This window comes from Pelecanus crispus, chromosome 17 (assembly GCF_030463565.1).
Source record: "Pelecanus crispus isolate bPelCri1 chromosome 17, bPelCri1.pri, whole genome shotgun sequence".
Taxonomy (NCBI): Eukaryota; Metazoa; Chordata; class Aves; order Pelecaniformes; family Pelecanidae; genus Pelecanus; species Pelecanus crispus.
In genome coordinates this window covers 8,353,084-8,367,774 of record NC_134659.1, presented here as the reverse complement: position 1 = coordinate 8,367,774, position 14,691 = coordinate 8,353,084, and the positions used below count along the sequence as shown (strand labels likewise).

The 14,691-nt window shown below is 45.5% G+C and overlaps 1 protein-coding gene across 1 annotated transcript in view; it reads right to left on the bottom strand.

Moving 5' to 3' along the window:
- Positions 1–14,691, bottom strand: part of PKP1 (plakophilin 1) — a 41,843-nt gene that overhangs the window by 15,164 nt on the left and 11,988 nt on the right. Inside the window, exons 3-4 of the mRNA XM_009478565.1 lie at positions 9,158–9,582; positions 448–592 (exon numbers count right to left, since the gene is read on the bottom strand). Of these exons, the coding sequence (XP_009476840.1) occupies positions 448–592; positions 9,158–9,582 (570 nt within the window). The remainder of the gene's footprint in view (positions 1–447; positions 593–9,157; positions 9,583–14,691) is intronic.

The window sequence follows — 14,691 nt, the reverse complement described above, 5'->3', positions numbered from 1 at the left end:
GCACAAAGAAGATCACAGTGGGATTTAGGGCAATTTTGTGTGGCTCCGACACTGCAGCTCTGAGATAGCAGAAGATTTATGTGCAACCAGATGCAATCACATCCAAAAGAGGACATGGCATCTGGATGGCTGCTCCTGTGTCGCCAAAACCCGCCAATCTCTGTCACAGCAGCTTATGATGATAATGTGGACATAGTCTCCTCTGCTGCCTGGTAACTAACTATTCCCCTGTGTTAAGATACTGACTGACTGCTATTAAGAGAAAGTGGCCACTAATAGTTGAAAAATCTACTTAATTAATTCCTGAGTGTGACTAATGAGGTATAAGGCTCCATCATGAAAATCAAGGGGACCTATGGATCCTTGGTACTGAGGAAAACCAGTTTCATCCATCTCATGTGCCATCACATCCAGTGTGACAGCGAAGCTCTGAAGTAGTTTACTCACCTCTTGCTTGGCAGACTCATCCTGGAAGCAGGTGTGCTGGAGGTAGTAAGCACCCATGGCCTGGTATTTGTCATCAGAGGAGCACAGAAATTGTATGGCTTTCTGGATGGTCATTGTACTGCCGTCTATCTCATCACCACATATTCTGTGTTAAAAGAGAAATACAGCACTGGTTGACTGCTCAGCCAAAAGAGTTATGTCAGTACTGGGAATTATTAGGAAGGAATCAATTATAAAATGTAAAATGTTATCACATCACTACATAAACGACATGGCATACCCCTAATGCATTTCTCAAAAGAGATGATAGAAGTGGAAAATATACAGTGGAGGACACTAAGGCTAATAAATTATGGATCCAGTCTATCCAGAAACAAAGGAGACAGAAAATAAAAGCTCAGTTGAGGTGCTAGGTGTCTAATCATGTCTAAAGTGGAAGGTTTAATGAACAGAGAACCAGTATTCACTGTTCCTCAAATAAAAGAATTACTGGACAAGAGTGAAACCATCTGTCAGGTTATTAGGACAATCTAAAGTAGGCAGATGCTTTTCCCACAGCATGTGATCCTTTGATGTGAGATGTGGTGGAAGCAAAAATGTGAGAGCAGTTGATGGTCTCTGGAGGCTAAAGCAGATCCCTTAGGAAAAGGCAACAGGCATGTCTGGAGTGATGGGATGGTTAAATATTGAGTTTATGAAATACTAATAATAGCACTGAGACATCCTGCTTCCAGGGTATGTTTACATTGGTAGTCTCCAAGCTCTTCATAAAAGTTGGCCACTGTCATCATCCCCTGTTACAGGTAAAGAATGTGCCTACAGACTCCAGAGGAAGGATATGAATACGTCTGGCTTGGAGCAGGACTGAAACCTTGGGAAAAATACAATCACCTGAAGATTTGTCCACTTGTTTAGAAATATGAAGGTCCTGCTCTCTTTGGCTTGTACTTATTTAGCATCAACTGTGATGTTTTAACCACATAAAATCAGAAAAGGGTACAAACTTTCAGACTGATGAAGGGGCTATGAACTGCAAAGCTTGTCTGTGTTTCCGATTATATCAGTTAGTCTAATAAAAGCTACTATCTCTTCTTAGCATCTTTGCACCTTAGGCCTGCAGCTGGCTGCAACAGGATCTCTGCTCACAGTAGCAGTGTCTACATTAATTTGCATCAGAGTAAATGGCCATGCAAAGTTCAGAACTGAGAAGAGACAAAACCGAAACTCCTGACTGGGGAGATCAGTTCCTTTTTGAACCGCATTAATTTGTATACACGCTCTTGCTCCATGTCATACTGGTGAGTGACTATATAGAGGGGCTGATCACCTTCAGACAATCCAATAGACTAACAAAACAGAGTGTTTTTTAATAAGTTCTTTAAATGGGCCTATTACATTTGAAGTATTAAATATTACTACGAGGGAGTTGTTGCTTCTAGGCATGGGATAGGCAGACTCATTTTGATTGTGCCAAAGAAATGTTAAGAATAAAGGTCTAGAAAGGACACCCAAGTTTGGTCACCACTGCCAGCAGCTTATAATAAGATAAAATATTTTCTTCTAAGCATCCAAAGGTTCACCTCCACACAGCACAGGCCAGTGAATAATATCCACAATTAAATAGCAAATTTCATACAAAATATCAAAAGCAAACAATTATGCTGTGACACCAGAAACAGCATGAAAGACTGTTTTGTCTCCCCTGCCCTCAGTGGTATAAAGTTGCACGCAGTTTGAATTACTCATTTAAACACCTGTGTAGTCAATGGAGAGAAATAGGTTCTTCCAAAGAACAACTTGCCTTTGTGTCTTAGACATTTTTCCTAAGACAGGAAGACCTGCCCTCTGGAGATACCTCTGCGTCCATTGGTGTACAGGAATGACAGACAACAGTCTTGGATTGGACCTTAAGCAGTCAATGTCTAAGGTTAGATGAACGTAATTCCACTTTTATTTCTACACTAACAATAAAACATCACGTCATCATATGATTTTTTGTCAGTTTGAACCTCTATCAAAACTTAGCTCAAAGAAACTTCCATTACGCTTGCAACAAGGAAACACAAAACTGGAAAGACAAAGTTTAAACTAGAAACTATGGAACCTCAGAAATCTTTAGTTTGGATCCAGGATGCCATGATTTTCTCTTTGTCTTTTTCATGCTCCTGAGACACAGAATAGAGCTGAGACACCGATGGATCCAGCACGAGTAGCACCAGAGGGACTTCTCCTTTGAGAATTCAGACCTGGGCTGGCAGTGCAGGGAGAGAAGCATATTAATAAAAATACCAGGTCAGTGGCCACGCAGCATATGGAATCACAGTGATTTTTTTTTTTTTTTTTTCTAATTTACCAAATTGAGAAAACCCCTAAATCAGATGCACTTTTTATGAGAAAGAAGGATGTCCACTTGGTCCAGCTACTCAAGGAGGGCAATTTTCTACACATCCACTCCATAAGAGGGCCAAACCCTCCTTCAGCGGGAAAAACAAGGCACTCATGTCCAGTTCTGTGTGCGAAAAGATGGGGAAGGTTCTGTTTTCGCTGCTGGATCACCAACAGGAGAAGTTCACAGAGGGTAAGCAGCCAGGTTCAGTCATCCTGCCTGAGAAGAAGCAGTGATTTCTCCTAGCTGAGAATATAATCACCCTGGCAAAGCCCGTGCTAATGGGAGACTGTTCATCAGCCAGTCAGTGATATTCCTAACCAGATCTACACTACGAGAAAAACAGCCTGCTCCAAGACAAATTCTTGGACTGTGGCTATCGCCAACCTGGACCAATGTGCCTGGTAGGAAGAGCTCCAGAGGTTGTTCTTCTTCCACAAGAAAGAAGCAATCAGAATAGGGAGAGACGTCAATTAGAAATGGTTCAACAGGAGACAAATTAGATGATCAGATTCAGGTGTGGAAGGGAAACAAATACTTAAGAGGTTCAGTATCACAGAAAGGCAAATTCCCTCATTTGATACTAAAGCCTTTTGTTCACTTTGTATTAGCAGATTTGTTTGTGTTAATCAGGTCTCCATTCTGGTTGTTAGGCCTACAAGTCCCAGGAGAGGACAAAGCCAGAAAACTCTAACAAATTCCATTGTTCATTAATAAAATCAGAGTGAAGACACTCAAAGCAGAGTGTCTAAGCACATCCAAACCTTCCAGATTCAGGCCACATTGGAGCAAACCTGATAGCCATGCTCCACACCAAGCAGCCATGTCCACCTCTGGGACATGGCACCAAGGTTTTGGTGCCACTGGCAGCTCAGCTAGAGCTTCCTCTCAGGCTTTGCTCAGCGGGTAGATACCAGGAAAGATGGGCACAGGTTGACTCTGAGCCAGGGAGGAATGGATCCTCACCATGTGCAATGAAATGAACCCTGCCAGGACAGCATCATGCACAGCGCCACAGCAATTGCTTTGGATGCAAACGCACAATACAGACAAGTTCACGTCACAAGGAGCCAGCACTGTGAAAATAGTAATTTTTTAGAGGCAGTTTATCCCAAATAGGAACAAACCAAAATGAAGGTGCCTCTCATCGTACTTGGTTCTGCTTTCATCGTGTGACAGAGCCCTAGGGAATTTATGTTTTGATACTGTTTGTCTTTATTTATCCCAGAAGAGAGGATACCTGTCAGCAAATGCCCTTAGTACATTTTCTGACTCTTTCAATAACTTTTGTATGTTTTCACTGTCTACAGTATTCCCAGAGAGACCGAGCTCCTGCCGAGGAATGAATGGTTACAGGACACACACTTATGGTCCCTGAACTTGAGCCACAGCTCACAGGGGCTGCTGCAGCTTGGCTGGGGCCAAGTCAGCATCACCATAGATAAATATGACTATATGGAAAATCCAAATGGTTGCCCCAGCCTTTACTGCCTCCTTCATAGCTGCCAGCCGGGGTATTCAAGGCCCTTAACAGAGTAGCACCAGGATATTACATATTGCCAGGTGCCTTGAGAGACACTTGCTTTCATATGATCTCTAATGAGGTGTTTTAGTCTCTTTCCCCCATATACAGAGAACACCAAAGGGGAACGTATTCAAGTCTTAAAATGAGGCCAAAGGTGCATGTGGTATTATGGAAGACAACGCGTATTGTAGGTGTCCATTAATGGCTCCTGATCTATATCAGCAACCCTTAAGCTGGGGAATGTCTGCAGACACCCAGCTCACCTCTTCATCTACACCCAGCTCACCTCTTCATCTTCACAAATGAGAATACCCTGAATCCTTCACAAGGGGTGAGATTAGTCTGGCCTCTCGGTAATGTCTCCAGCTCAGACACCTGGGAGTCCCCTGAAGTCAACCAAGAGGCACTACCTTTGTTAGGGGGTAACTCACTGGCCTACCTCAGGTTTCAGCTCCATTGGCCACTGACTGCATCTCTGTAAGGGCAACAGGGGCACCCAGCTCAGATGCAGCCATCTCCTAAAGAAGTGCTATGCATGTTGACAACTGCACAGACTATTGCAGAGCCACAACCACTGTGTGTCACGATCTAGCCTGGCCCTGGGCTGTCAGTCCCACGTGCATGTGGTATCTGAAGCACGATGTGCAATGCATCTGCAAGCAGAACTAATACAAAGTCAGCTGGTGGTAGCCATAGTTTTCTTGTACCTCAGGTTCCAGCTGGAGGGGGACAAAGATTCAGAGTTTTCTAGGATGCATTTAACATCATATCCTTTATTGCCGCTTCGCGTTATCGCTACCTGATGATCAAGGAGGATGTAGAAACTTTTTTCCTGACTGGGCTGAATTGCAACATGTTATTTAGCTAAAAGCTGGCTAGCTCAAGATGACACACTGTCATTTGGAGCGTGTTGCAAGTACCACCCATCAGAGGAAATGGTTAAAAGCAGGCAAATATGCGTATTCTTCACCAGCTGTTGAAACCACTGTTGCTGCCAGTTTCGAGGATGAAAGGCTGCAGATCTGAGGGATGTCACAAGAGCCCAAAGAGGTTCTGGGGAGAAGAGGGAGCCCTGGACACCAAGAAGACTCCCTCCAGCTCTATCAGGTAGAAGGACTCACTCCAAAGAGCTATATTGTGGCAAAATGTGAGTGGTGCTCATTGAGAACTGCCTTTGGGCAGGAGCCACCAGAATAACTCATGAACTTCTGAGCCCAGGACAGATACACTGAGCTTGGAAATGTTGTTCCAGATATGACATAATGTTTAAGCCCCTGAGTGGTTATAGAGAAATATGTCTGGATGGGCCATCAGAAGGTCCCGCTCTGCTCACTGAGGCAGGATCATAACAGCAGGGGTGGTGGAAGAGAATGAACTTCAGGAGGAGGTTTCTCAAAGCAAGTCAGTACTGTTTAACCTCCTGATCTGAATAAACAGTGCAAAACTCGGATTTCATCACCAGAATCAATACCATGGGGTAAGTAAAATCCCACATCATGGTTTAGTTTACCATAGAATCATAGAATGTTTTTTCCCAAAAAACATTTAGGTGTTAAACTACTCATCAGTTAGCTGGAGGAAAGGTGCTTTCATCAACTAGAGTTGCTTCTGTGAGAGGAAGGATTCTTCTGAGTGATAGTTATCAAAGAGACAGCTCTTCCATGTCTTGCACAGCCAAAGCCAGTTCAATAAATGGAAGCAATCACACAATCAAGAATAGTCCCAGAAATTAAATAACTTTGTGACCAAATGCAGAGGGACTGTTCAGTACAGGTAGTTTAACAATTCTTGCATACTCAGTATTTTGATATCTACAGGCCACTCTCACTACCTGAGAATGTCCAATGACCCTTTTTCACCTCACACCATCCAAGGAGATCAGATCTGTAGCACAGGACACCTGAGAAGCACCACTCTTGAACCAGTACTGACACTGTCCACAGTCACTGCATTACAGAGCAGTTTGGTATCACAGGCAGACCCAGTGGATCACAGCTCCCGCTGTAGTCACTCTCACAGCAATGGAAATCACCCCACTGGATGACCTCTGAAAGCATGGAAACTATCTACCCTTTCCCTTCCTCATAGAGACGGTTTGCTAACCTGCAGACAAGATATCCTCCTACACAGGAGATATGCAGCAAGAAAACTGAACACAAAATTATCCTTGTTATAAAGGCAAAAACTCTACCTGAAGAACTACTAGAATAGGAAGAAAAGAGCCCCAAACAGGGAACTACCAGCAGCTATACCCAGCTAAGCTCTCTTCCTGCATACAGAGGTTAATAATGGGATGCCTACAAGCAAACCTCTCCCTACTCAAAGATCAGGCTACCCAAATGAAGATCGAGCTCTCCAAGTGCAGAATCCTCCAGCCAGAAACAGTCCTACACAGCAAAGAGAGCCCAGATATGGTCCTAACCCACCTCTGAGGGCTTCTTCCCAACAAAAGCACGCTACAGAAGAAGGCTAACAGTGACCTGCCAGATACTTTACAAGGGCTAATGGCCTTCCAAATAAGCAATTTTTTCAAAGAGGGCAACTCCTTAGTATGTTTCCAAAACTTTAAGGACAACTGCTGCCAACCTCGTCTCCTTTGAGTCGAGAGCAGAAGTGCTTGTACAAACTGCCCTCCAAACGAATCCAGCTCTGCAGTGAGTTTCATGTGAAGCATGGGGGTGTGCCCCAGCCAAATCAGATTTACTCAGGGGACACAGCCCCAGCTGAGCCTACAACTGGAAGCCCGACGTTTCCACATCAGAACCAGTTCTGCCAGATGAGCCATGCCCCAAGCCAGGAGAAGTGTATAAATAGAGCCACTCCCTAACCAAAGGGCATCCAGCACTGGAGACTATTCCTCTCACAACAGCAGTTCTCCTCTTCAGAAAATGCCACTATTCAAGTGACCTTTCCAAAACAATGACCAAGTCTACAACCGTCAGCGCTGCACAGTGCAGAGCAGGGCTTGCTTTGGAAAGAGCCTGCCTGCCTGGGACTAACTTCTCAAAAGCAGTATTTTCCCTAGGCAGAAGCCAGCTGCAGTCCCATGTTCAATCATTCTGCCATCCCTCCCACTACACTTCTGTAGTCTTTAGTCAGAAATTCCCTAGAACAAGTTACTTCCAGTTTATGTAACATCTCTGTTTCCTATTCCAGGGAATTACAAAGCTTCTGAAAGTAGCAAGCTAATGCCACTGGTGCTCCGGGTTGGACAGGGCTAACTTTGCATGTGTTAAGCATGAAGTAACTGGGCTCATGGGAAGCTAAGGTTTCATAACAACATGCTAACGGGCGAGTGACATTTCTTGGCATACACACTCTGCGACATACTTCTCCTACTCAATACAAAACAAGGGAGGCCAAGCAGAGAAGTAGGCAGAGAAATCTGGAAATCAACATTCAGATGTGAAAAAGGGCATGATTTGGCTCATACTGATGAGTGTGAGGGGGGATTTTCTCAATATTTGCCTCACAGCTTGGGTCAATGGCTCAAGAATCTCAGGCCTTTGGTGTGAGTTACGGCAAAGGCTATGAGCCCTGAATTAGTCTCTCACTTATGCTGCAGTGTGCAAATTCTCTTTTGGACCAGGGACCACCAGGAACGAGCTCAGGAGCTTCTAGGGTTTGTGTGACAAACTGCATGTCTGTCTGGGAATTGTGATAACTTCTGGGTTGGTGCAGAGCAGGCCCTGTATGACAGTGGTGCAGCAATGGTAGTGCAGTAGCCCCTTGGAGCTCTTGTGGAAGATGCAGATCCTCCTTCTCCAGCCCAATAACACATTGCAACCTTGAACTGCAATGTTTTGCAGGTCAAAACATGCAAACCATAGTCTTCCAAGACTATGGCAGAATATGGTTGGTGCTCCAGAGCTGGAGGCAACGTAGCCATCAGCATCAGGGCAACTTTGAATCAACATCACTGTAATGCCATCAAAACCCCACTAGGCTTTTTTTACTGAGAGCTCTGCTGCATTGCACAGATATATCAGCTTGGGAGTGTCTGAGCTCACTCGTGTGTTTTACATGCCCTGTTGTTGCAGGCAACATTTACAAGAAGGGACCTGATTCTAACTGAGACATGAAGAACCATCCTCCACCCTTGCATAATTCCTAACCCCAACGGGACTGGATGCTCTGGACAGGAAGGAATTGAACAGCTTCCATTACCCAGCTCTTTCCTGGCCAGGTAAATCATTCCAATTAGGCTATTTATTTCAATTTCTGACTCACTTTTTTCTGGAACCCAAATTAGACCTTTTGGGCAAATGAAGCAAGGGCTGGGTGGAAGGACAGAGGGGTGAATGCAACCACTCAGAAGGTTCTCAGCTCTGCTCTGAGTCAGACCCTCAGGGACCAAGTCCTTCAAAGTTAGTTGATTTTTTTAAGTTTGTTTTCTGCCAAATCGAAGCAGTGTGACAGCCAGGAGAGGCACCCAAACTGCACACCAGGCTTTCCGCTCTTCACCTCCCCACCCTCATCTTACAAAGGAGCTGTCAGCTAATACCACCACAGAGACTGGGGGATCACCTTACCCAACATTACACAGCTGCAGCAGAGATATATACGCTGAGCCAGTCACATTGGTTTCCCTCCATAGCCCATGAAAAGAAATAAGCCCTTTAAGAGTGTGACTCATTTGACCCACTTTAGACTCTACTGCAGGATGCGATTAAGCGCGGTGTGCACTGGTGAGCAGATCTCCAGTGCCTATAAAGTAGCTCAGGTGACTAGCTCTGACGGGCAGACCTCCACAGCAGATGCTAAATTTACTCAGACTCAGCCCACTGCAGCAAACTTACTTGGAGCTGGACTGAGCCTGTCCATAAACCACGTCCTGCTTGCAGCTCATCATGGGCTGGGCATAGACCACATCGGGCTTGTTGCTTGAGGGGCAGGAGAGGGCCCGTGCTGGCATTTTTTTACTTGTCCTGGTAGTTCCTTGCTGGGTGCTACAGCTGCTGTAGATGCTCTGGCGGTTCAAGGTTGACTTGTGCTCTGCCCGGACCCCCACCTGACTCTTCCTCAGCGTGCCCCGGGGTGGTTCGCAGTAGAGGTCGGGCTCGCTCCGGCTGCTCTTGATGTTCTGCACAAAGCAGTAGTCGCTGCTGGCCCTGGCAGGGCTGCAGACAGCCTTGCTGTAGTGCTTGCTGCCCCAGCCCTCCATCTGGCTGTACGAGCTGTAACGCCTGTTCTCCGCATCCCGCTTCAGAGTCCCGTTGTACAGCTGGTCAACGAGAAAACAGGAGACAAAAAAATTAGGAAAGGGTAGAGCTGCAGATCAACATTGCCAAGCTCACTCCCGCGTGGGTGTCGCAGCTAACAAATTCCTATGTCTCTTAGGTAGTTTTGTGGCTCAAAGTTTACAGGAGGTTAGCCCACCCACAGCCCTTATAAAGGTGCCAAACGCTCCCTTGAAATCTGGGGACACTTAGTGATCAGGATAAGGCATCCAGGAGCTTGAAAGCAGAATTGAAAACTCAAACATGACCCTGGCACTGGAGAAAATGCCTTATTTCCAAAACATGGGGTCTAACCCAACCTGTAATTAGAGGAGCTCACATCACATCTCTTACCATCACAGAGAATGATGCCCCATTCTGACCTTCCAGCATTGCCCACATTTATTTTTAATTTCCTTATTCTATTTTGTTCCCCTTCTATCTGTAAATTCCTTAGGAAGGGAGTAAAGGGAGTGATAAATCACTAAGAAGGGATTCTTGAATCTCGTTGTGCCAAGAAACAAGTGGAGACAATAAATGTCTGCTTATGAGTTACAAGGTGTGTAGTATAATGGGGTGTTCTGAGAACAATGGGGGATATGCAATAAGAATTGAGATGACTAAGCCAGAAAGAAAAAAAAAAAAAAAGAATAAAAGACAGTAAAAAAACCCTGCAATTAATCAGATGAAAAAATGGCTTTAGCTGGCCCGCTGTCAGTTCAAAATATCTTCACCACATTACCAAAAGTCCTGCATATTTACCCCAAGTACCCCAGGATTGAATCCAATATTCTTTTGCAATATTAAACCTTCTGGATGGCAATGCTGGCACCTGGAAGCCTGCAGGGTTGTATCCAAGTGAAAGACAAGTCACTAAGGCGGGTACTCCAGAAAGGAAAAGAAATAAAGCTATTTTAGTGCTCTTTGCCCATGATATTGAGTTTTTCCACTGCATCCCCCTCAGCATGCTGGCAAGCAGATCTCCAAGACATACAGCAAACAGGCATAAAAAGAACTATAGAATAAAACTGCCTGCCCCATCCCCCTTTGGTTTATCTTGGGAAAGCTCATCTGTGGTCTCTTGTTGGGCCAAGGTTTTTTTCTCACCTAACTTTAAGCAGCGGTACTTTGGATGCCTCTTTCTGCAAAAGCGACCCAAGGATCCCTTGGGCTGGTAGAGAAAAGTCAACATTGGCATCTTATTATTTCCATGGAGGTTCAAGGCACAAGGTGTGAAAAGCCTGTGCCTGGTGCAATAGTTCATATCACTGAAAAAAAAAAATCCATATTTCATAACCTAGAAACACTACATGATGGGGAAACTGGTATCCTCTGCACGCTCTCCGTGAGTCCCGCTGCTCTGCCCCAACTTCATCCCAGCCCTGAGCACACTTGTCTCCAACACTCTGCAGAATTGTCATTATGTTAATTAATTAAGCCAAATATTTCCATTAACAAACTGATCTTCAGGAATGCAGTCAATCCTCTCTGCTGTGTCCCAAAGAGTTGCACAGGTAACGGCTGAAAAGTTTTAAAAGGGGTTACCTAGCAGGCATGCCATCTGGATAAGAACAAACCCTTTAGTCCAGCTACACTGATACCCAGATTGGTCTGTCACTTGAGCACCGGTCTAAAGTAGTTTTCATACTTTCATTCTGCAGGTTTGCATCTAAACAGGTGAATTGCTGGAAGGGGAGAAAAGGGGAGCAAATTCTCCTTGCTCTCACTCCAGAGGACACAGAAAAAACCTGTTAGTACTGCAGCACAGCAGGTAACAGGTTTGCTGCATACTGCAGAGCTCCCAGGGATTTGGAAGAAGAATTTGCATGTGATAAGAAGAGCAAGGACAAGGCACATGGGTAAGTGCGATGAGTCTCGGGGGCTTCCCTGGCAGTGAGGCAAGACTACTGAAATTTCCCGGATGGCCACGCACAGAGGTTCTCTCCATCCTGCTTTTGCTTTGGATGCAGCACGCATGCACCGATGGCAAAGTGACCTTTCATAAAGTCATGATCTATGCCACTGCAGATGAATATGTCCATCTAAGGGTGGTATCATCCTAGTTTTTTCTTCATTTTCCTGGGTTCAGAAACCCTTGGGACAGTGGGGGACAGATCAGGGCTGCAGCAGGAAGGTGCAGGGTGGACTTTGCTGCTCGGTGGAGCGGAGAACCCACTCCCAGGGCTCGCCACTGGCAACAGCTGGCTGGAGGACAGAGCAGCAGCTTGTTAGATGTGAGCCCTGACGTTTTTCTTTATGAGTCAGTATAAGCTGGGATTATTTTGTAGGGCTGTCAGAAGCTTGGCAGAGCCATGGAGCCCCTGGGCATTTGCTGAAGCCAATTCAGCTAAATATGGAAGAGCTAACTTGTTATTTATCTAAAGGTATTGTTTGCTCTCCAGTGTACTCACATGGGCTCTCCACCAGCAGAATGGGCGAGGGAATGTATGAGTGTGTCTCTGTTTATAGATACAGAATTATCAATTCTGTATTTCCTGCTGTGTTTTATAGTGGCATATAGCATTGTTCTCTTTCTTGCCAGCCCTGAGTTGGGTGAAGCAAAGCAACCGCCTGTTTGGAAAGACACCTTTCTGCAACACAGGGAGCCCTGAGCAGCAAGTCAGTGCAGGTCCTGGCAGGGTGGGGAAGCCTTTTGCAAACTCATGGGAAAATAGTTCCTGTGTGATGTGAAGCTCATTACCAAAGTCAGTGCATGACTTTTATTGCTGATTCTACCAGATGCTTGGCTGAGCCCATTTTAATCTCTTTCAAGTGGCACGGACCTAATTGGTATCTTAGAATTCGTCTTTGCAGCAGGAGCCTGATCCAAAGCCTCCAAATCGATGAGGAGTGTCCTGCCAACTTCAGTGGATTTCAGGCATGCTTGCCAAATAGTCTCTATGAATCCTTGCACAGACGTAGCTGACCTGATTGCTTCTTGATCTCGGCAAAGTGCCGTGTCTGCGCCTTAAGAGCAGCTTTCTCAGACTAAAGCCTATGTGCCCATTTCAGATGTTCACCAAGCTAAGTCAGAGACCTGCGCTTCTAACATTGGAGCAAATGTGGCCAAAGGAATGGAGTTCCCTGTGTTGTTATCTCTTCACTGGATGCAGCGATCAGTGAGATAGGATGCACAGCAAGGTAGAAGCGAGGCACTCTGCCATCTGGAGAAGGGATCTCTGAAGGTGAAGGTCTGAAGGTATTATATAGTCTGTGGTTTAAAGAGCCACCTAACAACAATCTTGTAACTTTTGCTGATGCCATTATGTGTGTAGAGTGAGCTTTCGCTATGCAGATTAGCATTAGTGAAAGGAAATAATCAATCTCTCGCCTTCAAACCTCATAAACCGCTCAGATTTCCTAACACCCTGCATTGCATCTGCCCACTGCTTGTGGGTGTTTGCATGGGGGAGGTGGGCCAGGTCCACACCTCCTCCCTTTAGGAGTGCAGAGAAATGCTGGAAAAGCCAAGGAAGTCCCTCCAAGTGGGGTGGAGACAGAAAGCAGTGATTCCCTCTGCACTGCAAGATCTGGAAACCATTTTAGAAGAGCACAAGCTGTCACCAGGACTTCTCCCCATGGGGCCTGAGAAGCCGGGGCAGCTTGGTAGGTCTCTCAGCCAGACCCCATCACGCGCTGGCAGTCCCCTGCGCTCGTAGGATGCGGGACGATGCTCACGTGCAGCTGGGATATGCCAACATCCTGAATTTTAGCCTGAACTTCTCCTCCCTACTGTGAAACGAGCCTGTATGTTCGAGGCCAAGCCTTGGGAGCCGTTCATTCACATTAAAACAAGGAGGGGAGGCACGGGGCCGAAAGGCAGAGAAGATGAGCACTGATAGCGCGCAGGTGCTCTTATCAGGCCCAAGGAGTAAGTGCTTTCCTTCACTGGCAGCAGCAAAGACCTGCCTTTAAATGAATAAGCATTTGTGGATCACCAGTTCTCAGCCTGCAATATAGGACTATTTTCGGAGCTTCAGCTGGAATATCCAACAGTCACGCAAGACAGATAAATAAATATCTTCAACATCTTATTTCAACTGGAATAAAGCTGGTGCTAGAGCGAAAGTGAAAATGGCATTATCCTAGTCACTGATCATGAGTCCTTTTCTGTCTTTTTCTTCCATAAACCTTTTTGTTTAACAGGAAAAGTCCCTCTCCTCCTCCCACTTTCCAGAGAAGCAGAAACACAAAGCAAGGCGTGCCAGCCCCGGGAATCGTGCTCCAATCTCAGCACTGCCTTTCTACGTCGGAGGCCCTCCCAGATAACTGGGTGTTTCTGACTTCTGCATCTAAGGACGCGATCAGTTCATTACCTAGCTCTAATTTTTTCCCTTGCAATTTGTTTGTTTCTAGCGTAGCAGACAGAGAGAAGTAAAGGACTCCGTATAAACACGTCAGGAGCAGGTTTCTCCCAGGCTGGAGGGCAAAGCACAGGCAATGCAACATGACAGCGTCCCACCCTGAGTGAGGGGTGGGGAAAACTCTTGATGCTACTTGCGAAATGCTTTAGCTGCTGCCTGCTACACACTCCACTGCAGGGAGAAAAATTGCAAAACCAGCAAATTCATTGTTTATCTATTTCTGAAATGCTCTTTCCCACCTCTCCTGGATGCTGCCTTTCCATATGCTTTTTCATCTGGTTCTTTATGCAGCTGAGATTCAGGTCTTGATGGTTCAGTTTTTTCTGGCTGGGGAAGGTAATGTCCAACTTGCTACTCTAAAGCATAAAGACTCTTGCAATACCTCACAGGGATACCAGGGTCTGACTAAGCAATGATGTGCAACAACCACAAATTTTGTTTTCTTTGATAAGCTTGCCCAAACCACTCTATTTTTGGGGTTCCTTTAAACTTGAATGTGTCATCACAGAAAATGACAAATTTTGTCCTGAAATCCTTATTGAACAAAGCTCCCACTGACAATGAGAGATTTTTGTCCACAGAGGCAAAGCCAGCCAGAGATAGCAGGGAGCTTTCCCGCCTCGTGGAGAACACCTCTCATGCAGATAATGCATTTGGGAGAGAAAGCTCTGCAACTTTCTCCCACAGAGAACATTTGTTTAAGAATCTACATATAGTCTCTAGTGCAGAGGGATCACCAAAGTGCATGTT